Source organism: Malus domestica, chromosome 08, assembly GCF_042453785.1.
Source record: "Malus domestica chromosome 08, GDT2T_hap1".
NCBI classification, from domain to species: Eukaryota; Viridiplantae; Streptophyta; class Magnoliopsida; order Rosales; family Rosaceae; genus Malus; species Malus domestica.
Genome location: NC_091668.1, coordinates 28,774,350 through 28,799,630, shown reverse-complemented (window position 1 = coordinate 28,799,630; position 25,281 = coordinate 28,774,350). Strand labels below are relative to the sequence as shown.

Below are 25,281 nucleotides of genomic sequence, written 5' to 3'. Positions count from 1 at the left end.
CATGAGCACCATCTGGTAAGGATAAGAATAATAATAAAAAAAGGGAAAAGTTTGAATGATTGCCAATCAAAGAAAAAAAAAATATGATGGAAACTTAATCATCACCCTTTTCTATTATTGCTTTATTTATGTGAATTGTGTTGGCTTAAAACACTTTCACAAGCTCTATTTATTTAAAGCTATTTATTTACAGTGGGTAGAATTATTACCCTTTGCTTTAAAGCTTTGATATTTATGTGAATGGTGCTGAATTAAAGCCCTTGTCACAAGCTTTATTTACTTTACAGCAATTTATTTATCATGGACGGTTTTACCGCCTACTGCTTTAAGTTTTGATTTATGTGAATGGTGCTGAATTAAAACCCTTGTCACAAGCTTTAATTTATTTATTGTTCAATTTATTTACTATGGCTGGAATTACCGCCTATTGCTTTAATTTATTTATTGTACTTATCTTTTGTTACGATGAGTATAACAAGGACCCAGAGTTCCTTGATTAGATCAGAACATGCAATTTCTTGATCCTCATCACATAAAATGATAGGACCCGAAGTTCCATCATGCAAAAGGATCAAACATGAAGTCCCTAGATCCTCAAGATCGGACATGAAGTTTCTTGATAAGTACCTTAAGTTTGAAGTGCCACAGTGCCTCAACTTAATTATAATAAAGGTCATAAAAGTCTCAGTCCATAGACTATTTAATAAGGACCAGAAGTTCCTTATGTCCATACTTAAAATGGTTTAGCAGAAGCATTTATTAAGCGGATGAAATTGATTACCCGCGCTCTACTCATGAAAACGAAATTACCAGTTTTCTACATGGGGACATGTCATTTTACATGACGCATTATTAAGTTTGGATGAGACCAGTTTCCAACCATCAATATTGCTCAGTACAACTCGTGTTTGGGAACTAGCCAAACATTATACATTTACGAGTTTTTGGTTGTGTTATCTATGTGCCTGTAAGACTGCCACAACATACTGAAATGAGGCATCATCGTAGATTAGGCATTGATGTTAAACACCATCTATCATTCAATATTTGGAACCCTTGACTGGGGATATGTCTACCGCATGATTTGCGGACTATGATTTTGATAAGACAGTTTTCTTGCCATTAGGGGGAGAAAATAACATCGTTCCAGAAGAACGATTAGAAAATATCATTCCAGAAGAATGATGAGAAAAGACCGTTCCAGAAGAACGAAGAGAATTTGTCTTATTTTGATTCACGAAGCAATCAATGAGAAAATGAAATATGAATAATTGAATGATGCAACGAAAGTGATGAAATCATATATACTTACTGCAAATGTGCCTCAAGAATTGATGTCTCTGTTGGATAAAATAATGAGACAGTAAATGATTTATCTGTTGCACGCCTGAAGCGTGGCAGATTTTTAGACTCAAAAGGTTCAGTTATTCGAAAGAAGAATAATATGGCACTACTGAACTATTGCATTCCCGAAGCATAACTGTTGCATGCCAGAAGCATGACAGTCGCCGCATGGATACACGTCCCAGATAGGACAATCCACAGACATGAGAATGTTGATGTCTCATACATGAAGCATAATAGACATATAGGTTCCAATGACTCAACTCCCGGAAGTGGAGATTAAAATCCAAGCTCTATAACGCTCAAGAGGAGGTTATGATCCACATTCTCTAAATTATGACTATCCTGGAAGAGATAGCGTCATGCCTTTGAAGAGGCAATGGATATCCAAAGAAATGAAAAGCTTTTATGCATGCGCATGCACATGAGAATATGGGATCACGGATTGATGATAACCAATGGTAATTTTGGTTTTTACAAGTAGCTACTAAATTCATCAATGAGCTGTGTTAATATTGAGTCACGTTCTTTTGTTCGTCGACAAAAGAAAAATTATTGGCCAAAATGGAGAAAGGCAATTCCATTACAATTTTGTAAGAACGTGGGCAAATGAACCTATATATATTTGAATACAATACAAATAGCCAAAAGATGTTGAACCAAAGAGGTTACATATAGGCATTTGTAATACAGTGTAATACACTTACATGATATGACACAAGATTGTAAACGAGTTCATATGAATGGAGAATTATATACGAAGGGTTGTGAGTTGCCCACATTATATCTCCATAAGTAAATCCCTCAAGTATACATGGGAGCAAATTGCTCTGTATAAATTCCAAAGGAAAATGTGTCATGAAGTGTAGAAAACCCTTGAAGGATTCAAATTGCTTGAAGTAAGCCTCTGAAGGGTAAAACATAAAATATGTACTCAATACCAATGGATGATATAAATTGCCTTAGTGAGTACTATCATTATGATATTGTTGCAACATACTAAAATCTCTTGCAAGAGTCAATGACATTAAATTATAACTCTTGAAGAGTTGATGATATTAAATTGGGACTCCTGAAGAGTGTAGAAAAATTATAAAGTGTTGAAGGAATTATTGTCTCGAGCTGCAGATCGAACAATCTACCAACACGAATCTTATCCATGATATTTATGATATTAAAAGAACCATATAGATTGAAGATCACTCATATGATGAAGACACTAAGAATAATCATTTATCTTCGTGAGGGTAAAGATAAATTAATATTTGGTCCAGAAGTACCACATCTTAGTGAAGTATATGCTTTATTGTATTTGGCACAATACATTGAATGAAATAAAGCTTATTTATTAATATCTCCAAGAAATTACAGATATATACATACACATGAGTTAAAACAAACAAACAGGATGGAGCCTTCACAAAGGCTGCTCATGTGAAGCCTCAGTACTCGGAAGTACCCCAGAAGGGGGAGGCACTGGAGATTGATCATGTGGCACCCCAGTACTTAGCAAAACACCAGAAGGGGAAGGCATCAGTTGCTTTCGGAATCTAGCAACGAACCTTTGGTGATCATTTTGAATCCGACTTTCGGATTCCTGCAGTTGGACGAGCTTTCTTTTCATGCTCGTAGAGTAACTATTTGCAAGCACGTGTAACACCCTATTCTCGTGCTTGAGCCCTCTGATCTCTTGTTTAAGACTTGCCACCTCCGCCATCAATGATTCAACTTGGCGAGTTTGAGCAAGTAGGCGTTGGCCCATATTGGACACAGAGCCAGCACACTGAACACTAAGAGCCAAGGAGTCCTGAACGGCCGACTCTTCAGACCGTTCCGAAAGGATCTTGTTATCCCTTGGAGTGAGAAGATTTCTAGCTACCACAGTAGCGGTTATGTTATTCTTCATCATAGAGTCCCCAACCGTAAGAGGACCATTAGAAGATAAGAAGGACGGGCGCCATATATTATCCTGACGCTGCTCGTCTATATCACTCCTAAGACTCAAATCTAAGCAAATGTTAGATGGGCAAGTCATTTTTCAGAAATGATGAAGGAAAAACAAAGGTCAAATAAAATTTCAAAGGTGCAAAATAGGGGAAATTTCTACAAGCAGCAACTTTCTGAGCATACTCTTGAATACAATTGATGTCTCTATAAAAGAAGAGGTAGTAGAGCCACTTGTTCAAAGATCGATGAGGCACCGCTCTCCGAATTTCAAAAGCCAGATTTTCCTGAATAAAATTCGTTGGCATTTTTCAGACGTAATCTCAGCTTTTCAGATGTCGCTTGCAATTTTGTCAAAGATCTCTGACAAAGTTGAAAACGCGTAAATCTTACTGTTCTATTTACACCACAGTTGCTGACAAGAGTAAAAGCACAGCACCACCACTTGCTATTGAGAAATCTCTATATATGTCGACCTTTGTTCTCCATAACAAGGCAGACCTGCAACACTGCAAGAATACCTAACTCTTCCTCATCTCCGAGAATGCATCTTCAACATAGCATTTCGAAATACTCAGTTTTCTTCCTCTCCGAGAATACCTCTTCAAACATGTCACACCAGAGCAAGATTATCACATATCTTCAGGGACCAGAGCAAGATTATCTCATATCATGCAATCTCCCTGTCCTTTCCTTTGTCCATGTTCTTGCCTGCAAAGACAAGGATAAAGAAAGCAATATGTCGGAACTTCCACTCAAACTCCCGGTAAGGAACCGACTGCCTGGAACCTTTCCTGATTGCTTACCTAGTATTGCTCTCGAGTAGTCATCTTCAACGGTTGGAGCTGGGTCTACAGTCACCAAGAAGTGATGAACCATTCAAATGCAAGGGTTTGCATTCCTCTCCTGCATCAGGGGACAAATCCTACAAGAGAAGATGCCACATATGCATGGGGGGAAAAGCAGTGAAAATACTACTTAAGCAAGGGGAGCAAGTAAGGAAAGTGAAAATGATGCATTGAAGCATGTGGAGACAAGTGCAATGAACATATGCTGATTCATCCCCAACTAAGCCGAATATCACTTGTCACGTGAAGCTCCTCATGGTCCAATTTCATTCAAGATCAAGCCTCGAAAGTCCTTGAAGAAATCACAAGTCCGATTCAAGATCAAGTGTCCACCACACTTGAATCAAATCTGCTCCAGATCAAATGAGTAAATTCAGACCTTTGGATGCAAGTCTAGCAGAAAGTCCTACAACCCAGTTCAAGAAAAAGCCTGTGGAAAGTTAACAACAAGTAAAGCACATCTTTCGGCAACTCTCCCCGCTAAGAGACTGAAGCAGAATGATCAGTGATCAGCCTAAATGATTTGAAATCAGGGGGAGATACTCATCAAGGGAAGCATCCAAAAACAGATCAAGATTTTAACGAATCAATCGAAGACTTATGGCCATCCAAGGGGGAGTGTTGTGATAATATGTGGATGGCCCACATGAATAGTTTGTTACTATTTATGCACAGTATTTTCACTATTCATTTGTGGAAAATTTGTAAAGTGAATAGTGCTTTCTTTTGTTTATATAAAGGAAGAATAGATAGATGAATGTGATGAGTTCACGGGAAAGAAAGAGAGGAAGGAAGGAAGAGGAAGAGAGAGAAGGAAGAGGAAGAGAGAGAATAGAGGAAGATGAGAGGAGATAATAGAGAGAGTTATCTTTGTACTCCTATTATTTCAGATTATAATGAAAGCACCACTGCTGCCCCGAGGACGTACTCCAGTCACACTGACTGTAGAGGAACCTCGTAAATTTTGTGTCTTGTTTCATTTATTCCACTGCACCCACCGTCGATTTTACAACAATTTAGCTTTTATAAGAAATATTGCCATTTCGGCAAAATCCCAAATTACGGATTCCTAGTTATTACAGCTTATCAGAAATAAGAGAAATGCCCATCGCAAAGTTAGCCTCTATGTGTACTGTCATGTCACAGTTTAACGATACTTTTCGTGTCAACATTATAAAATATTGTGCTAAAAACATGAGGTAACAGGGTACATAAAGAGTTCCACTTTTGAGTCTCCTTGGCATTTCTCTAGAAATAATGTTCCTTGAAGGTTGTCACTTAGTATTATGGTTTAATGGTATTTTTCATCACTAGTAAGTGAGTGATCTTAAGTTCGATTTTCGTCAATGGTGAATTTGAATCACATTATTGCTAATCAATTGTGAGGTTTAATTCATTCTCACATCCCCTTGAGTAGATAATATTATATCGTTCGTTAAAAAATAAAAAATGTTCCTTGAAGGTTTTGGTACTCAAAAGGGGGAGCCCTCTGCATTTAGGCTTTAGGTTTTTGGAGGAGGAAGCCCCATGTAACTAACAGGAGTAATTCTGCATCCTCGGCCTGGCGGGTGTTTTGTCAGACCGATCTTAGGCCTTCCACAGTAGTTCGGAAAATGTAAATGTAATAGCAATATATTAAACTCATGAGTGTGATAGTTATAACATAAATGAGCTGGGTTCCACTATTTTTGTGTTACATTTCTGTTGAACAATGAACTATCAACTCACTTTTTTTTTAAAGTCAGCGGGTCGCTTTTTGAATTTAAATGGACTACCTAGATTTTATGAGACTGAAGATCAACGGTCCATCTTCTTCCAACGGCTAGTCTCATAGTTATTAAACTCACTAGCATGAATCAAACTCAAGCACCTTGATTCCCTATATATAAGTATCACACTCACTCCAACCACTGTAGAAGGCCTTAGGATTTTTATTTGATGGTTGTATACAATGGCAAATCCAAAGATTTAACCTTGTCAGGAAATTTTCATTTCTTTTATTAAGGCATTTAGTCGAACACTAAGTGAAAATGTCGTTAGCTTCTTAGTTTTATCAACAACTTCGAAGGCCTAATGTCCAGCATTACCTGCCAAGGCATTTTGAGCATCACTTGCCAAGGCCTGCTGCTTGCTTTAGCATTTGTAAACCTTAGTTCTTGACTCAAACATTGCTTATGAAGAGAATGAAGTTGCATAATCTTTCATACAATTTTCAATCCTGCAGCAATGCGCAGGCATAAATTTCTAGTGCTTTTACTAAATAAGGGTAATTACTATTGCCTAGAGGTTGATCGATGCAAGGGAGCGAACACCCATTGTACACGTGCAGGGCTTCGATTTTGAGCAGTAGGTTCATTCCAAATAATGTGTATGAAGAGATGAACCTCTTTCTAAAATCAGCATTCATGTCTTCATGAGTGAAAAACATAAACTGAAAACGAAACGTGGTCTATTGGTTCTAACACAAACCCTCGTTCACAGTGCGGCCGGCTCAGCCTTCTTTTTATCCTCCAAAAGCTTTAGCTCCTTACGCCAACCCTCCAGTTTCGTCAACTTCTCCAACTGCTCTGACTTGATATCTTGCTGATTAGTTTTCTGCTGTTGAGCTTCTGCAAGTCGAATCTGCAATGGTGAACCATAACATAAGAGAAACGTACTGCATAGGTTTTCAAATCAGGTCAAGATTGTAGACTTAATCAAAACTGATATGTAAAAGTTTTAACTGAATCTGATATCAAAATAAGAAAATCATCTTGACAAATCCACGACACTCAAAAAGAAGAGATACATATTCTAACCTGCAAATAATTTCCATTATCTGCAGAACACAGATGGTCTATATCATTTAAAGGCAAGGATAAGGGGTTAATAAATTATTGTATTATACCTTCTTTCTAAGAGCTCGAATTCTTTTATCTATATCTTGAGCTGGACCAGCTGGATTCAAATCCTCTGTTGAATCAGAGGGAGGGGTAACTAAAGAAGAACTTGAAGAAACACCTAGCTCGTTCATCTGAGATGCCAATGACTCGACAGCTTCTGATACATGGCCTAAATTTTCAACTTCTTCTTCCTTAGTTTCCCCACTTCCCGAGGTTTTCTCCTTTTCAAGAGCAGCCTGCAGAACACAGATAAACATAGGAAAATAAGTAGCTTTAATGATACCAGTAACTTTGCAAAAATAAACTGTAATTTCAAATTACAGATAAACATCAATTCCAAAAAACTGTAATTTTACATAACAGTAATGACAGCAAAGCCTGAGTTCAGAGAATTAAAGCATTGCTATATTGAAAATCTCTTGCTCAACTTAAAAGCAAAGCTATGTCTAAAATCGAGTATCCCAATATTTGTGCTTTGTACATCTTCTGTGTTGTTAGCAAACAAGAACAAAGAGAATTCCTATTACTTCATAAATAAGTTATTCCCATACATGGATAAACCTCCCCATCAACATTAAGATTAAAAGGGACTATTACCTATTATTTTCGCTCCTTTATAACATCATTACATCATAATTTCTGCCTTGGAAGCCAATATCATAAGGGCAGTAACTTGAGAATGTGAGATGGCAATGTATAACATTTAACTTTGAGCGGTATAAGTGGATCTAGAATGGGAGCAATCGATCATGCAGTCACCCAATCAAATTTTCAAAACTTTTACTCCTCAAATATTCAAAGGTTTTGAAAGTTCTGAATGGTTAAATAAAATAATAAAAGGAATCAATTTCAAAAAGGAACCCCTTTAAACTTGACCAGTTTTGGCCTTCGTTGTAAATTTTTTCAATTCAATTTGTTTCACGATCACTGGGTCACTCAGTATTACAGGATCAAGTGACTTTCCTTTCAGCTCATGCTATCCATTTCAGTCTCTAGTTAATGGAAGACAAATGCATGGGTTGTGGGCTAGATACTAACGATCATGGGTGTTTGCCATGTGCGTGGGGTTGTTCCTGGGGAGGTTCGCACCTTGGTTGTTGCCAGATACTTCCACAATGGTAGCAGCTATAGTTTTATGCTTGTAGCTGTTTAATTTAGCATTTGGAAACCAATTGCGTGAATTCAGTTTTAGCATCAATTGAGCACTGAAGTAAGCACTGAAAAAGCTCCTATGGACATCGATTGAATATAGTGATGGCAAAGTTGGTCTTGAAAGAATCAGAAGGTTTCTAGATCATGACATGGTTTATGTGGGCTGCTGTTGTCATCTCAAACTAGATGTCCTCATGAGGCACTGAATCCATTATAACTATTTTTTAGAACTCGTATATTCTGTCACAATCTTGTCTGTTCGGTTGGACTGTTTGTGTGCTGAGCTGTTAAGCCTGAAGGCATGGGAATCCAGATCCAGTAGTAAAAGCGGGAGAGAAACCTACCAGTCAAATCCATTATGATAAACAAGAACAAACCAAAGGGATCTCTCACTCTCATTGTTAGCTCTAAAACCCTTTAAAAAAAAGGTGACTTCGGTGCCACTTAAGAAACCCTACAACCAGTTTAAACAAGATCAGAACCGTATTTGCCTCTAATCCTGTTTTATTCACACCCCACATATGCTACAAATTGTAAACTCCTCTCTCTCTCGTGGTCGGCACCACAGTAACCCTTACTTCCCTAAAGCTTGCATCAATAACCTAGGTAGTTAATGTTCATATACTGATGCAATGGAAACCCTCATTAAAAATCTTTAGTAATACAAATCGAAGCACTCCTAAAAAATCACATCAAATGCATTTTCTGTTATTCCTGTTTAATTAAGCTTTTAAAAGCACCAAAAGTATAACCTACGACCATAAATCTTTTGAACAAAATAAAAACAGAAAAAAAATAAAAGGAAGAAAAATACGTTGTGAGAAAAATCTATTGAAAATATAAGTAAAAGACTTTCCTAATCATTGGAGTAAAAGTGCCAGAAAATCCCCCAAGATGTCCAATTGAAGAAATAGAAAATGATCCAATCATTTCAAAGCTTCTACATAGGATATTAACATACATGGCCTTCATTGTGCATCCCCCACAGAGCTATTAAGAATAGCTTGGGAGAAGAAAGAAGAACGCAATTCAAAATTGCTTACCTATTCATATTGGTTTCACAAGAGAGAAGGAACAAAATTTAGCCCCACAAGCACCAAATGAAAAGAGATTGCAGAGCCGGTCAATCACCTTTGCACATTTATACAAACACCAATTAAGAACCAAATCTAACTTTAAGATCTTTCTCAAATGACAGAAAATGGCACACAGGGGAGGTACATAGGTGCACCAAATTGCATTCCAAGGGGAAGAGCACAGACACACCTTGACAAAGCCGTACTAAAGAATTCAACCCTCTAAATCAATTATCCTTTAATAGTGTTCAAACAGTGGACAATGTCATCTTAGGAAGTGTCCCGTTTCTGATGACGTGCTACTTGTAAGACTAATCTAACAGAGCATCCGTTCATCCATAAAGCATTACACTTCAGATGCTTAGCCTTGGTTTTTGTCATTGCCAGACATGTATCAGTTCTTCAAATGTTGGCAAACTCATTAAAGGGTAGATAGCTAAGAAATGTGAAGAGAATAAAATGTTGACTTTGCTTTTGTTTGTAATTCAAAATAGCTCCCAAGTTACAAAAAAGTTCTGGCTTTTGGGCAAAGCGTAACAGCAAAACTATGATATCAAACCACTCCTCATGAGTAGATTTTCGAACTTTGCACCAGAAAATCAAAGAACAAAGGAAATTCGCTAAAACCTTCTCTACAAATTCCATTTAGCAACAAATTACAATGATCAACAAACAAAACAAACCGAAGAGCAGTAAATAAGTTTTATGCAATGGCAGCTCAATAACAGACATACCTGTATCCGCTTCTCCTTTTTTCTTTCGTTCCTCTTTACAGACTTAGTCTTGGGTTTCGCTGTATCAACGGAAGTATCATCATAACCCGGAGGTCCAGCCACTGAGGCCATCTCCTTTTTCCACTGCATTACAAAAATGAAAACCCCACCCTGATCTTCCATTCAAAACCCAACTTCACTAAATTCAAAAAAACTAACTTCTGACATTCCCAGCTTCCACAAACAATCAAACCGAAACGATAAAACACGGGTTTATCAAAAGATTCAATCTTTTTCACTCTTCCTATGATTTCTACCAAGCAGCCAAACATTGCAACTGAGAGTTTTGTGGGCAAAAGGCAAAAAGGTTTAAAGAGGGAGAATGATATCATACCAAAGCACCTTTGGATTGGTAAATGGCGACTTCCTCTTGGGGAACATATCCAGCCCGAATGCGGATGGGTTTACGGAGCGTACCGTCGGGTCGTCGGGTTGGCGCCAGAAGCCTCTCCCCTTCTTTTAGGGTTTTGCTAAGCTCCGCCAATTTCTCCAGCGGCTGATCTTTTCCTCCTCCGCTTCCATTGTTGCTGCTTGCCATGGCTGATTCACAACCCAAACAATCCAGCGATCAGATATGATGGGTTGGGCTTGTTTTCCTTTTTCCACAGAGAGAGAGCGAGCTGGCACTTTAAGCTTAGGTGGCTACTTCGCAGGTTTCTTTAGCTCCAACTAGGTTTTAGTGGGTCTACCGATCACTCCGACTAACCTACCGATATTGGTTGGATTTTACACATTAAAAAGTTTATTTTTGGGCAAATTTTTTATAAAACTTGAATTGACATAACTCTTCATTTTGATATTTAAGATTTGAAATCGATAGATATGGTCATTGAGTTTGTTTACCATAAATCATTACAATTATTCCGTAAAAAAATTCTATTAAATAAGGATCAAAATGACCAAAATAACCTCAATTTGATTAAAAAAAAGGGGAGTTTTAACGAAAAGCCTGTAGTATTGTTCACTTTTACGAAAAACCACATTTTTACACTAAAAAATCAAACTTGATACTATTCATTTTACCCTTTATTTTGTCCTTATCGTTAAAACTCAAAATTTTCAAACCCTTTTCATTAGTTTTCTTTTAAAAAAAGGCCAAAATGAATTGACAAAAATTATGGGTATCTTTGTCATTTTATCTTTATTTAATAGAAATTTTTTACGAAATGACTAAAATGATTAATGGTAGACAAACTCAATGACCACTTCTATCAATTTCAAATCTCATGATTAAAGTGAGAAATTATGCTAATCTTATGGATCATTTTGACTTTTTAGCAAAATTTAATTGTCCGTTTAATAAGTGGGTTATGTTGAGTTGAAGTATTATTATTTCGACCAAAATTAACTCACTGAAGAACAATAATTCTTTAAAATGTAATGTATATTATGTATATCTATACATAAAATTTAGTAACTTTTACATGCATTTATATACTAATGCGTGATTTGAATAGTGAAATTTATATAAATGCGTGATTTGAATAGTGATTTATGTAATAGTAACATCTGGTGATATAACAAACATTCAATTCATATGATTTGGGTCTAGTTTGACATAAGGATTGATTATTTATCTCTCCTACTTACATTAGGAATAAGAATAACATCAATTAAGCCCAATTTATAAAACCGGTCCAACCGAACCTGCCTAAGAATGATTTGAGTGAGTTGGGTTGCCAATGTTCTCGGGTAACAATGGGTTTGAACAACTATAACCCGAGCTTACGGTTGGCCAACAGATTAAGGTCTAACCCGACCAACCCACCCAATACACATCCTTACTTCCAACCCACCCAATGTTCACCCTTACTTCCAACATCCAACGAAGCAAAAGTACTGATGCGGGAAATCAATGTTAACATCATGGCCCCATTGAGTAAATGAGCCCCGCAACATTTTTTATTAAATATTTTGTCAATAAAATAAAATCTCGTTCTCTTAGACTCTATGATACAAGCAAATTATAGGCAACTTTAGTCGATCTTAATTCAACAATGGATGAAAAAAGTTCAACATAAAAAATTAAATGACCACCTACCGTTTGATATAAATCAAATGGTAGGCAACCACAACTTTCTTGAATTATGGAATCTAAATAATGACACACCAAGAAAATAATACAAAATACATTCTATTGAAAAAGAGCAAGTGGTGGATGATCACAATGGTCTTGTATATGTTTTTTTTTCATGAGTATTTACTTGTCTCCCACTTATTATTAATGAATTTTTACCGTTTGAACATCATAATTGGAACCGTTCTTCTTTTTTATCATGATTTAAAAATCATATTTGCAAAAAATCATTTAATTTAAAAATTGTTTAGTCATCTATGCGTGTTAAAACTTAAATCAATTAATAATTTTTGTAACAAGTAGCATCCTTATGATGCGCTATCCATTTGTTTTAATCATATGAATGGCTAAACGATCTTCCAATTGAATGATTATTTTCAGATATGATCTTTAGATGATGATAAAAAGAGTAAGTAGTTCTAATTATTATGTTCAGACGATAAATGTTCGTTAATTATAAGTGGGGAACAAGTAAGTCCTCCCATGAAAGGACACAAGCATTATTATTAAGAAAAATCAATGAAAATGACTTCAAAATTTTGAGTTTTAACAAAAAAAATCATCCTATAACTTTATTTAATAATAAAAACAAGATAATGAAAAGCGCATGCAGTAGCACGCCCCTGCTGGTCATATTCAGCCCAGTTCTTGTCTTGGCTGGGAAGGTGAGAGAGATGAAGGACATCTTCGAACCGGGTTCGTTCTGAAACCTCTTGAACCATTAGTACGAGAAATTTGTAGTAGTGACAAGAACACGGATGATACACCACGTGTTTTTATATAAGTTGTGGAAAATTTTAATTTTTAAGTTATTAACCTTTTAACATACATATCCCACCATTTATATAGGGACACGTGGTGTACCACCTCGTGTGACGGTCACACTGAAAAATCTCTCCATTAGTACATGATCATGCACTGCCACGTGTTGTAGACAAAGTCGGAGGCTGTCACCGCGGTGTGGGACAGTCGCTTTAAGCTCCCTGATTTGCCTCGCGATATGTGCATTGGCATCTGGATGATGGGGTCCACAACAATCGACGATGGAGAGATTTGTCAGTGTGACCATCACACGAGGTGGTACACCACGTGTCTCTATAGAAATAGTGGGTTATGTGTATTAAAAGGTTAATAACTTAAAAATTAAATTTTCTACCACTTGCATAAACATACGTGGCGTACCATTCGTATTTTTGTCACAACTAAAAATTTCTCTCTCGATGATGATCTCGACGAACCAGGAAGGTCCTGCTGGAGTGGTGAACTGGCTGAGATGTTGTACTGATGTGGAAGGTCATGAGTACGGTGAAGAAGAAATTCCCACAGCCCAATTTTTTCCTCTCTTTAAAGCTTTCTCTCTCTAAAAATGGAGACTAGAGAAAGTCGCATGTGTGTCCATCTCAGTAGTAGGTGAAGATGGGGGTTGGCTCTGGCCTGGACCTTTCATTAGATTTGGCCTAAACTTTTTGGGGCTGGCCTTAATTATGTTAGGTTGGTTAGTTACTTTTTCTTTATTGAAAGAATTAGTTAGTTAGTTAGTTAGTTTAATCAAAGAAACTTGGAGAGGAGAGGTTAATTATGATCTTAATCTACGGAAAGTATTATTGGCACTCCAAAAATCTCATTTTACACTTTTTATAAGTGTATTTTTCTGTCCCAATATAGAAAGTTTGGATTGTAGAATGAGATTTTTGGAGCACTAATAACAATTCCCTAATCTACTCATGTTTAGTTTTAGAATCAGTGTAGTTCATTATAATTAGTGTTCAGTTTTCAGAAATAGTGTTTAGTTTCAAAAATAATGCAGGACCGTTCAGTTTTAGAAATAGTGTAGTATCGTTTAGTTTCAAAAATAGTGTAGTACAGTTTAGTTTCAAAGATTGTGTGTGTGATAAACGTGCTGGGTCGTGCGCATCAAGTTTTTTTTAACTTTTTTCTATTTTATTTTTTATTATATTAAACTTTTATCATTTTCATTAAAATTTAAATCATTTTTATTAAAGTTTAAGTTATTTTCTTTAAATAAATTTATATGACAGTATTTTGGTAAAATAAATTTAATTGTCCTTTTCATTAAAACTCTCTTATTTTTTTTCGTTGGTTTTAAACCAAGTAATAATATTTTGGCTTCCACATACCTAGGCTTCAAAACTATTCATCATGCATTTTAACACACTTACTTTGGTTTTTTCTCTTTTATAATCATAAAGAAATACTTTAACTTAGATGTCGATGAGGGAAGGTGGTTCATATCTTTTTTTGGGTAATGCTTGTGGACAAAATCTTGTAAACTAAATAACATGAAAGTTGATGATTGGATTATTATTTAAGTATTGATTAACGTGCTTATTTCTATTGGTGACACATCATTTAGTTTACAAATTTAGTCTACCTAGCTTTACTTTTTTGTTTCTTTTTTTATTTTTTTTATTTTTTTTATTTTTTATTTATTTTTTTTATCTTGTAAACATTAACATCAGGTTTTGTTGAAATCAAATTCGCACATTACCGTGTGTAGTGGAGGTGTGCAAACTTGACTACCTGTATGATGGGTTGAGCTTGTTTTCCTTTTTCCACAGAGAGAGAGAGCGAGCGAGCGAGTTGGTACTTTAAGCTTAGGTGGCTTCTTCGCAGGTTTCTTTAGCTCCAACTAGGTTTCAGTGGGTCTACCAATCACTCCGACTAACCTACCGATATTGGTTGGATTTTACACATTAAAATTTTTTATTTTTGGGCAATTTTTTTTTTAAAACTTGGATTGGCATAACTCTTCATTTTGATATTTGAGATTTGAAATCGATAGATTTGGTCCTTGAGTTTGTTTACCATCAATTATAATCATTCCGTGAAAAAATTCTATTAAATAAGGATCAAAATGACCAAAATAACCACAATTTGATTAAAAAAAAGGGAGTTTTAACGAAAAGACCGCGGTACTGTTCACTTTTACGAAAAACCACATTTTTACACTAAAAGGTCAAACCTAGTATTATTCACTCTACTCTTTATTTTGTCATTATCGTTAAAACTCAAAGTTTTCAAACAATTTTCCTTTAAAAAAAACCCAAAATGATTTGACAAAAATTATGGGTATCTTTGTCATTTTATCTTTATTTAATGGAAATTTTTCACGAAATGACCAAAATGATTAATGGTAGGCAAACTTAATGACCACTTCTATCAAATTCAAATCTCATGATCAAAGTGAGGAATTATGCTAATCTTATGGATCATTTTGACTTTTTAGCAAAATTTAACTGTCCGTTTAATAAGTGGGTTATGTTGAGTTGAAGTATTATTATTTCGACCAAAATTAACTCACTGAAGGACAATAATTCTTTAAAATGTAATGTATATTATGTACATTTATATACTAATACGTTATTTGAATAGTGAAATTTATGTAATAGTAACATCTGGTGATATAACAAACATTCAATTCATATGATTTGGGTCTAGTTTGACATAAGGATTGATTATTTATCTCTCATACTTACATTAGGAATAAGAATAACATCAATTAAGCCCAATTTATAAAACCGGCCCAACCAAACCTGCCTAAGAATGATTTGAGTGAGTTGGGTTGCCAAATGTTCTCGGGTAACAATGGGTTTGAACAACTCCACCCTGAGCTTAGGGTTGGCCAACAGATTAAGTTCTAACCCGACCAACCCATCCAATGCACATCCTTACTTCCAACCCACCCAATGGTCAAATCAATGTTAACATCCTGGCCCCATTGGGTAAATGAGCCCGCAACATTTTTTATTAAATTTTTTGTCAATAAAATAAAATATAGTTCGCTTAGACTCTATGATACAAGCAGATTATAAGCAACTTTGTCAATCTTAATTCAACAATGGATGAAAAAAGTTCAACATAAAAAATTAAACGACCACCTACAGTTTGATATAAATCAAATGGTAGGCAACCACAATTTTCTTGAATTATGGAATTTTAATAATGACACACCAATAAAATAATACAAATACATTCTATTGAAAAAGAGCAAGTGGTGGATGATCACAATGGTCGTGTATAAGTTTTTTTTCATGAGATATTTACTTGTCACCCACTTATTATTAATGAATTTTTACCGTTTGAACATCATAATTGGAATTTGGAACCGTTCTTCTTTTTATCATGATTTAAAAATCATATTTCCAAAAAAATCATTCAATTTAAAAATTGTTTAGTCATCTATACGTGTTAAATCAATTAACTATTTTGGTAACAAGTAACATCCTTATGATGCACAATCCATTTGTTTTAATCATATGAATGACTAAACGGTCTTCCAATTGAATGATTATTTTCAAATATGATCTTTAGATAATGATAAAAAGAGTAAGTAGTTCTAATTATGATGTTCGGACGATAAATGTTCGTTAATTATAAGTGGGGAACAAGTAACTCCTCCCATGAAAGGACACAAGCATTATTATTAAGGAAAAACAACGAAAATGACTTCCAAATTTTGAGTTTTAACAAAAAAAATTGTTGATGCACAAAATCAATGAGGACTTTGGTACAACAGAAAATGTTAAGTTTGTGACCTTCGCTAGATTGCTCCGGTCACTAGTGTGGATAAGTATGTAAATGGATAGAGACAAGGAAACAAACACAAGATGTACGTGGTTCACCCAGATTGGCTACGTCCATGGAGTAAAGGAGTTTTCATTAATTGTGAAGGGTTTACACAAGTACATAGGTTCAAGCTCTCATTTAGTGAGTACAAGTGAATGATTTAGTACAAATGACATTAGGAAATATTGTGGGAGAATGATCTCCTTTTATAGAAGAATTTCTAGCTTTGTTCTGATATTGACACGTGTCGTGTTGTGATTGGCTTCTGATGTTGACACGTGTCGCGCTGTGATTGGCTTCTGATGTCGACATGTGTCACACTGTGATTGGCCTCCTGGTTGGAGGGAAACTCTTCTGGGTCCTTGACGGTATAACGTTGACCGGTGCTCAGTAGTTTCGGGATTGGTCAAGTATGGTACAAACAAAAATCATCCTATAACTTTATTTAATAATAAAAACAAGAGGATGAAAAGCGCGTGCAGTAGCACGCCCCTGCTGGTCATATTCAGCCCAGTTCTTGTCTTGGCTGGGAAGGTGAGGGAGATGAAGGACATCTTCGAACCGGGTTTGTTATGAAACTTCTTGAACCATTAGTACAAGAAATATTTAGTAGTGACGGGAACACGGATGGTACATCACGTGTTTTTATATAAGTGGTGGAAAATTTTAATTTTTAAGTTATTAACTTTTTAACATACATATCCCACCGTTTATATAGGGACACGTGGTGTACCACATCATGTGACGGTTACACTGAAAAATCTCTACATTAGTACATGATCATGCACTGCCACGTGTTGTAGACAGAGTCGGAGGCCGTGACCGCGGTGTGGGGCAGTCGCTTTGAGCTCCCTGATTTGCCTCGCGATCTGTGCATTGGCATCTGGATGATGGGGTCCACAACAATTGACGATGAAGAGATTTTTCAGTGTGACCGTCACACAAGTGAAGAAGAAATTCCCACAGCCCAATTTTTTCCTCTCTTTAAAGCTTTCTCCCTCTAAAAATGGCGACTAGAGAAAGTCGCATGTGTGTCCATCTCAGTAGTAGGTGAAGATGGGGGCTGGCTCTGGCTGGACCTTTCATTAGATTTGGCCTAAACGTTTTGGGGCGGGCCTTAATTATGTTAGGTTGGTTAGTTACTTTTTGTTTATTGAATGAATTAGTTAGTTAGTTTAATCAAAGAAACTTGGAGAGGAGAGGTTAATTATGATCTTAATCTACGGGAAGTATTATTGGCATTCCAAAAATGTCATTCTACACTCCTTATAAGTGTATTTTTCTTTCCTAATATAGAAAGTTTGGAGTGTAAAATGAGATTTTTGGAGTGCTAATAACAATTCTCTAATCTACTCGTGTTTAGTTTTAGTGTAGTACGTTTCATAAATAATTAGTGATCAGTTTTGAGAAATAGTGTTTAGTTTAAAAAATAATGCAATACCGTTCAGTTTTAGAAATAGTGTACTATCGTTTAGTTTCAGAAATAGTGTAGTACAGTTTAGTTTCAGAAATTGTGTGTGTGATAAACGCACGGGGTCTTGCGCATCACGTTTTTTTTAACTTTTTTCTATTTTATTTTTTATTATATTAAACTTTTATCATTTTCATTAAAATTTAAGTCATTTTTATTAAAGTTTAAGTTATTTTCTTTAAATAAATTTATATGATAGTATTTTGTTAAAATAAACTTAATTGCCCTTTTCATTAAAACTCTCTTATTTTTTTTCGTTGGTTTTATACCAAGTAATAATATTTTGGCTTCCACATACCTAGGCTTCAAAACTATTCATCATGCATTTTAACACTTTTACTTTGGTTTTTTCTCTTTTATAATCATAAGGAAATACTTTAACTTAGATGTCCATGAGGGAAGGTGGTTCATATCTTTTTTTGGGTAATGCTTGTGGACAAAATCTTGTAAACTAAATAACATGAAAGTTAATGATTAGATTATTATTTAAGTATTGATTAACGTGCTTATTTCTATTGGTGACACATCATTTAGTTTACAAATTTAGTCTACCTAGCTTTACTTTTTTTTTTTTTAATCTTGTAAACATTAACATCAGGATTTGTTGAAATCAAATTCGCACATTACCGTGTGTACTGGAGGTGTGCAAACTTGACTACCTGTAAAATAGTAAACAACCCAATTGACACCGTTAGAGTATGGCCAAAAGCTCTTCGACCGTCAAATGAGTAACAACCTAAAAATCAAGCAGCTGGTAAGAGAATAAGCAAAGTGCGTAAATCCCACTAAAAATTTGTTTATCGCATCATCATTCTCTCATCTTTTACCACGTAATTAGGTAAACATGCCCTCAAACTATAGATACCAGCTTTCCACCTAGCTTAATGGCCACCTATCTCTCTCTTCGGCAGTGGTCACATTATACATTTATCTGAATTACTATCATAACACATTACATAAGAAGATTAAGGAAACCATTGAGGAGGATATATACGCAATATACCTGATTATGCACGTCTCCCAAATTAAACTCCAAATGCTATCTTTATATCGGCATCAGAGACGATGTGAAAAAGAAAGAAAAACCCCAATTAAATTAGAGTAAACTATAGCAATGGTTTCTCAACTTTAATCAAATTGGAGTAATGGTCCCTCAACTCATCAAAACGTGTAGCTATGGTCCTTTTAGTCAACTTCGTCAAAATTATGTCAAAATGAGTCGTTGGAAGGACCATTGCTATAATTAGGTTAAAGTTAAGGCACCATTACTCCAATTGGGTTAAAATTGAGGGACCATTTCTCCAGTTGAATTAAAGTTAAGGGACAATTGATACAATTTTTCTTATTTAATTTTCCATATTTGCCCCTTAATTTAGTCTCACGTGCTTGACACATGATTCATTTTGACGGAAGTTCTTATATGGAGTTGATGAAAAGGACCATAACTGCACGTTTTGATGAATTTAGGGATTAATGGTAATAGATTTTTAGTTGAGGGACCAGAGCTCCAATTGAGTTAAAGTTGAGGGACCATTGCTGCAATTTACTCTTCAAATTATTATAGTTCACTAGTTCAAACATTAAGATTGGAAAATGGACGAGTTGACAATCCATCCATCACAAAAATCTATGAAACCTTCCCGTAATCTATGAAACTTTAATACGATACTACGAAAAACTATAGAGTTGTTATACGCTGTAGAAAAAACTGTGACCGTCGGTATACACGCACAATCTTTAAGAAGAATTCACTTTGCATGATTCTTTCAACAGTACAAGTGGTCCGACACTTAATATTGTACCCTATCCTCAATATACACCCGCAATCTTTAAAAAGGAATTCACTTTGCATGGTTTTTATTGAGGACCATATAAAGTATTGTACTTTTTCCTATTACTTCAATGAATATGCAGAAGAGAAGTGCAAAATGGGCAAAGACGAAGGCTTTGGAAGTGAAGGACGCACCGATTGACGCTCTTCCACCTTTATCTAAAAAAACACTACAAGTGGTCTGACACTGGAAACGTAGAAATAACTGTGGTTACTGGATGTTATGCTTCCTCAGCGCTAGCTAGCTAGTTCTCACGACTCCAATTACTCTCTTTTCGGAAACGTAGAAAGGATTTGAAACTCGGTTGGGTTAGCAGGATATCTTAGAGAGAGAGAGAGAGAGAGAGAGACGATGGGGCAGAAACTGATGTGTTGCAGTACTAGTATAGTGCAAGGGTTGAAGCCAGTGATGATGATGGTGGTGGTTCAGGCATCATATGTAGGGATGAATATATCTTACAAACTGGTAGCAGAGGTTGGAATGAATTTCACCATCCTCGTTGCCTACCGTAACATGTTTTCTGCAGCCCTTATGCTTCCTCTTGCCCTTATATTTGAAAGGTTCGTCAATGATCATGATCGATCTCTTCGAAATTAATGTATGATAATATGCTCTCTCTCTCTCTCTCATTTAGCTAACTATTGTTATTTAACTTATAAAATAACAGGAAGAGGCCCAAACTTACCTTAGGTATCCTGTTTCAAGGTTTTATCTCCGGATTATTGGGGTAAGAATGCTAAAACATATTCAAAAGTTATTGATTTCCCTTTTGTGCTTCTTTATTAATCACATATCCTACTCTTTTTTAGGTTATTTATATTTCCAAGCATGATATTTTATTTTTTTGTTCTTTTATAAATACCTCCGAGATAAACAAGAATTTCTAACATAAGTTTAGTTTGATGTGTTTTAGTCAAGGTTATAGAAGAAGTTGGACGCTAGTCACGTGGCGGGTTGAGGCCTAGCGACTAGGCAGCTAGGCGGATTTAAGTAAATGTATTATATATTTATAAAAAAATGCATATTTATACTTTAAAAAAACGCACATAATTACATTGAGATATATAAATTGCACAATAAAATGTCATATAAATTATAAAGTATTATAACATATTGAAAACATAGGGAATAAGCATATAATGAGTGTTCATCCAAGTATTCAACAAGTTTCTTATATTTTATTGAAAAATTCAAATACAAACTGAAAGCTATTGATTTTTCGTCTAAGTGAGAGTCGAGATGTAGGCGGGCTAGGCGGACGCCTAAGCGGGACTAGACATAATTTCTTAATTTACAAAAGCCTAGAGACTAATTGTGTCAGTGGCCAGCCGCCTAGCATTTAGACGAAGATTTTTAGAACAATGGTTTTAGTTATAATTAGTGTATTTCTTTTCAATTTTTATTTTAGAAAACTTCATTTTAATCCTTAAAAAAGATGAGTTTTAGACTATAACCTTGTGTAAGATTAAAATCCAATTTTAGTCCCTAGTACATTTAATCATCTCATTTATTAGTTGTAACATCCCACATCGCCCATGGGAGTGATCCTTAAATGTATATTCCCATCCCTACCTAGCACGAGGCCTTTTGGGAGCTTACTGGCTTCGGGTTCCGTAGGAACTCCGAAGTTAAGCGAGAAGGGGGCCAGAGCACTCCCAGGATGGGTGACCCACTAGGAAGTTGCTCGTGAGTTCCCAGAAACAAAACCGTGAGGGCGTGGTCGAGGCTCAAAGTGGACAATATCGTGCTACGGCGGAATCGAGCCCGGTATGTGGTGGTGGCCCGAGCCGGGATGTGACAAATTGGTATCAGAGCCTAACCCTGGCCGTGGTGTGCCGACGAGGACGTCGGGCCCCTAAGGGGGGTGGATTGTAACATCCCACATCGCCTAGGGGAGTGATCCTTAAATGCATATTCTCATCCCTACCTAGCACAAGACTTTTTGGGAGCTTACTGGCTTCGGGTTCCGTAGGGACTCCGAAGTTAAGCGAGAAAGGGGTCAGAGCACTCCCAGAATGGGTGACCCACTGGGAAGTTGCTCGTGAGTTCCCAGAAACAAAACCGTGAGGGCGTGGTCAGGGCCCAAAAGCGGACAATATCGTGCTACGGTGGTGGAGCGAGCCCGGGAAGTGATCCGCCCTGGGCCGGGATGTGACATTAGTTATATTTTGATATTTTGTTTATCTCTTTATTCCTATTTTAATGTATTAATTACATTTAAATTTAATTTTCATTTCATTTATCATAATATATTTTAATGTCTATGTCTACATTTAGACAACTAATTTTTTTTTATAATATATAATCCGATAACAATTTTGTATGCTCTTCATTTAGGTACATTAATACATTTGAATATTTTAGTATATCCATCGATACAAACATATATGTACATTAATTCATTGATACAAACATATACATGCATTTCGGTACGTACATTTTGGTACACACATTTGAGTTTTTTATTTTTTATTTTTTAGTACAATGATATATTTTACACTAAGGCCAGGGGGTTCGACTAAGCCACACAATGGACAACTTAATTTGGTATTGAATACGCCATCCACGAGATTCGAACCTAATACCCCTCATTTGAGTATTGACTTTTAGGTACATTAATTCAATATACTATATTTCGGTACGTACATTTTAGTATTGACATTTAGGTACATTAATTCAATATAATACATTTAGGTTCATTATAATATATTTTGGTACAATCATGTAGGTACAAATATTTCGGTACAAATAAAGTCAATTTTATATATATCGGCATAGTCATTTCTGTACACTTATGTATTTATAATTTTTGTATATTATTTTAATATTTTCTCATTTATGTTCATTTATAATTAAAGAACTAAGTATGTGCATATTAATTAAATTAAAATTTAATGTGGAGAGATTAAATAAAAATACACATTAAATAACAAAAATTGAATATAAATTTTGATAAAAGTACACTTTAAGGGATTAAATTGAATATGTAATCTAGCACCAAGTTTTTTTTTTATTTTTAAATTTTAATCTTTTGCAAGGACTAATGTTCAAAAACCCCCTTTTATGTTTACTTTTATTTTTATTTTAACTTCTGTATATGTTGAATTATTGCAGGTCAACAATGGCACAAAACTTTTATATAGAGAGCTTAGGCTTAACATCGGCAACATATACCGTAGCCTTCAATAACCTTATTCCAGTCATCACGTTCCTTATAGCATTATGTTTTAGGTACGTACTTGTACAGAAGTAATTAATCAATCAATTAAACCGCATTTTCAGATTCGAATATGCATGCAGAGTTAGACTAATATATATGAAAATTCGGGTTAAAATTAAATCTCAGAATGGAGAGGTTAGCCCTTGCGACACACGCGGGTAGGGCAAAAGTTGTGGGTACATTGGTTTGTATAGGAGGGACAATGATCTTCACCTTCTACAAAGGCCGCGAGATTGTCATTTGGTCGACGGACATAAATCTTTTACGTAAATATTCCCACAAAAACAGCCACTTCTTTCACAGAAACACTCGCACTCAGTTGCTGGGCTCCGTCTTAGCACTCTGCAGTACCATCTCCTTTGCACTGTGGCTGATATTTCAGGTTCAAATTAATTAATTAATTAACATATATATAATAGTAACCAGCCATGCATTCATAAATTAATCCATATGATTTGTTTAATATTGTGTTTTAATAATTAACTTGGTATATATATATACAATACAGACAAAAATGACTAAGGATTACCCTTGCCAGTACTCAAGTACGGCCCTGATGTCTATCATGGCATCAATCCAGTCCACTGCTTTTGCCCTTTGCAAGGAGAGGGACTGGAGTCAGTGGAAGTTGGGCTGCGACATCAAACTTTTCACTGCACTGTATTCGGTAAATAAGACTGACTAATCTCCATATCCTGTCTTATCTCTGTATTTAGCTTAGCATCCTCAGTTTGTCAAGAGTCAAGACTATAGGTTGAGCTGTTCCACACTCTGTTTTATATGATGCAGGGAGTCGTTACTACTGGATTGGTACTTACTCTGACCGCATGCTGTGTACGCATGCGAGGGCCGTTGTTTGTGTCAATTTTCAACCCACTCGGCCTTTTGCTGGTGGCCTTAGCTGCGACGTTGTTGTTAGACGAAAAGTTACACTTAGGAAGGTAATTTACTTTGTTCTTTTTCTGGTTAAATTATAAGGGAGAAAAATAGAAAACTGCATGAGAAATATTTTTAATTAATATCTCTATATTTTGTATGCATTGCAGCATATTAGGAGGGGCTTTAATCGTCTGTGGATTATATATGGTTTTGTGGAGTAAAAGCGAGGAGCTGAAGACGATGACACAACAGCCAGCCACCGCCACCACCACCACCACCACCACTTGAAGAGTCCCATTCTATTGACGTGGCAAAGTCGCTGGTTAGCAGGGATAATTGTGATGAAATCAGTTAGTTTTCCATTAAGAGTGATTATGTTAGTTAGTTTTCCGTTAAGAGAGATTCTGTTGCAACTCTTGGACAAAAAGTTTGTAATGCTCATTTGGTTGAGCTTAACGTGAATGATAAACAACTCTCTCCTCTACAATCCTTCATTTCTTTTCTTCTATTGTTCATCTCTTTTTTGCTTCTTCTGCAAATTAATGTCCAAACCTTCATACGTTAACAAATCTCAACTAGTCGAAATTAATGTTCAAACCTTCATAAAAAAAACTAGAACTTTTGTTTACAAACTTTACTAGGAAATTTTGTTAGAATGACAGAATATAAGATTGATATGCGAACCAAGAAAAGCCCAATCTGTGTTTTAGTGGTAAGCGCAGGCCCTCCTATTCAATTCAAGACACGTGTTCTCTAAAGCTTCCACCTCTACTCCTCCTAGTCCTTTTACTAGAGAAAATTTTAGTTGTGATAGAAATACGGATGTTACACCACGTGTTTTTATGTTAGTGGTAGAAAATTTTAATTTTTAAGTTATTAACATTTTAAAACACATATCTCACCATTTATATAAGGACACATGTTGTACCGCCTCGTGTGACTGTCATACTAAAAAATCTCTCCTTTCACTGGGGTGGTTCGGTTCGGAATGCCGAACTGAAAAGTATAAACCGAACACCGAATCTATCCCTTTTTGGGACGGGATTCCTATAACCAAACTGAACCAAAATTTGGTATTCCTTATTTTAGTATTTTCGAATTTGTTTTGAATTTTTAAGTATTATGCGATAAACTGCGGTGGTGGTGGAGGTGGTGGCTGAAAGAAGAGTTGAGAGGGAGGTGAGTAAAAGTAGATA

The 25,281-nt window shown here is 35.7% G+C and overlaps 2 protein-coding genes across 2 annotated transcripts; one reads left to right on the top strand and one right to left on the bottom strand.

The window, feature by feature from the left end:
* Positions 1-6,289: 6,289 nt before the first annotated feature.
* Positions 6,290-10,687, bottom strand: LOC103407806 (partner of Y14 and mago-like). Its single transcript, XM_029107319.2, has 4 exons — positions 10,354-10,687; positions 9,981-10,103; positions 7,024-7,254; positions 6,290-6,758 (listed from the first exon to the last, which is right to left on the bottom strand). Exons 1-4 carry the CDS (start codon positions 10,555-10,557, stop codon positions 6,612-6,614), a joined length of 705 nt encoding a protein of 234 aa, XP_028963152.2. The 5' UTR covers positions 10,558-10,687; the 3' UTR covers positions 6,290-6,611.
* A 9,326-nt stretch (positions 10,688-20,013) lies between these two features.
* Positions 20,014-24,572, top strand: LOC139198290 (WAT1-related protein At1g25270-like). Its single transcript, XM_070826767.1, has 7 exons — positions 20,014-20,546; positions 20,654-20,713; positions 23,101-23,217; positions 23,333-23,588; positions 23,715-23,873; positions 23,996-24,147; positions 24,253-24,572. The coding sequence occupies exons 1-7, from the start codon at positions 20,338-20,340 to the stop codon at positions 24,371-24,373; spliced, it is 1,074 nt and encodes a 357-aa protein (XP_070682868.1). The 5' UTR covers positions 20,014-20,337; the 3' UTR covers positions 24,374-24,572.
* The last annotated feature ends 709 nt before the right edge of the window (positions 24,573-25,281 follow it).

What these genes read in the sequence shown, in the direction of transcription:
- LOC103407806 (XM_029107319.2), bottom strand. Translation starts at nt 10,557, where the DNA reads ATGGCAAGCAGCAACAATGGAAGCGGAGGAGGAAAAGATCAGCCGCTG. An exon ending in ACCAATCCAAAGGTGCTTTG is followed by an intron (nt 10,104 to 10,353) that starts GTATGATATCAT and finishes TTTGTAATGCAG; the next exon opens with TGGAAAAAGGAGATGGCCTC. An exon ending in AAAAGGAGAAGCGGATACAG is followed by an intron (nt 7,255 to 9,980) that starts GTATGTCTGTTA and finishes TGTGTTCTGCAG; the next exon opens with GCTGCTCTTGAAAAGGAGAA.
- LOC139198290 (XM_070826767.1), top strand. Translation starts at nt 20,338, where the DNA reads ATGGGGCAGAAACTGATGTGTTGCAGTACTAGTATAGTGCAAGGGTTG. An exon ending in CTTATAGCATTATGTTTTAG is followed by an intron (nt 23,218 to 23,332) that starts GTACGTACTTGT and finishes ATTAAATCTCAG; the next exon opens with AATGGAGAGGTTAGCCCTTG. An exon ending in TTTTCACTGCACTGTATTCG is followed by an intron (nt 23,874 to 23,995) that starts GTAAATAAGACT and finishes TATATGATGCAG; the next exon opens with GGAGTCGTTACTACTGGATT.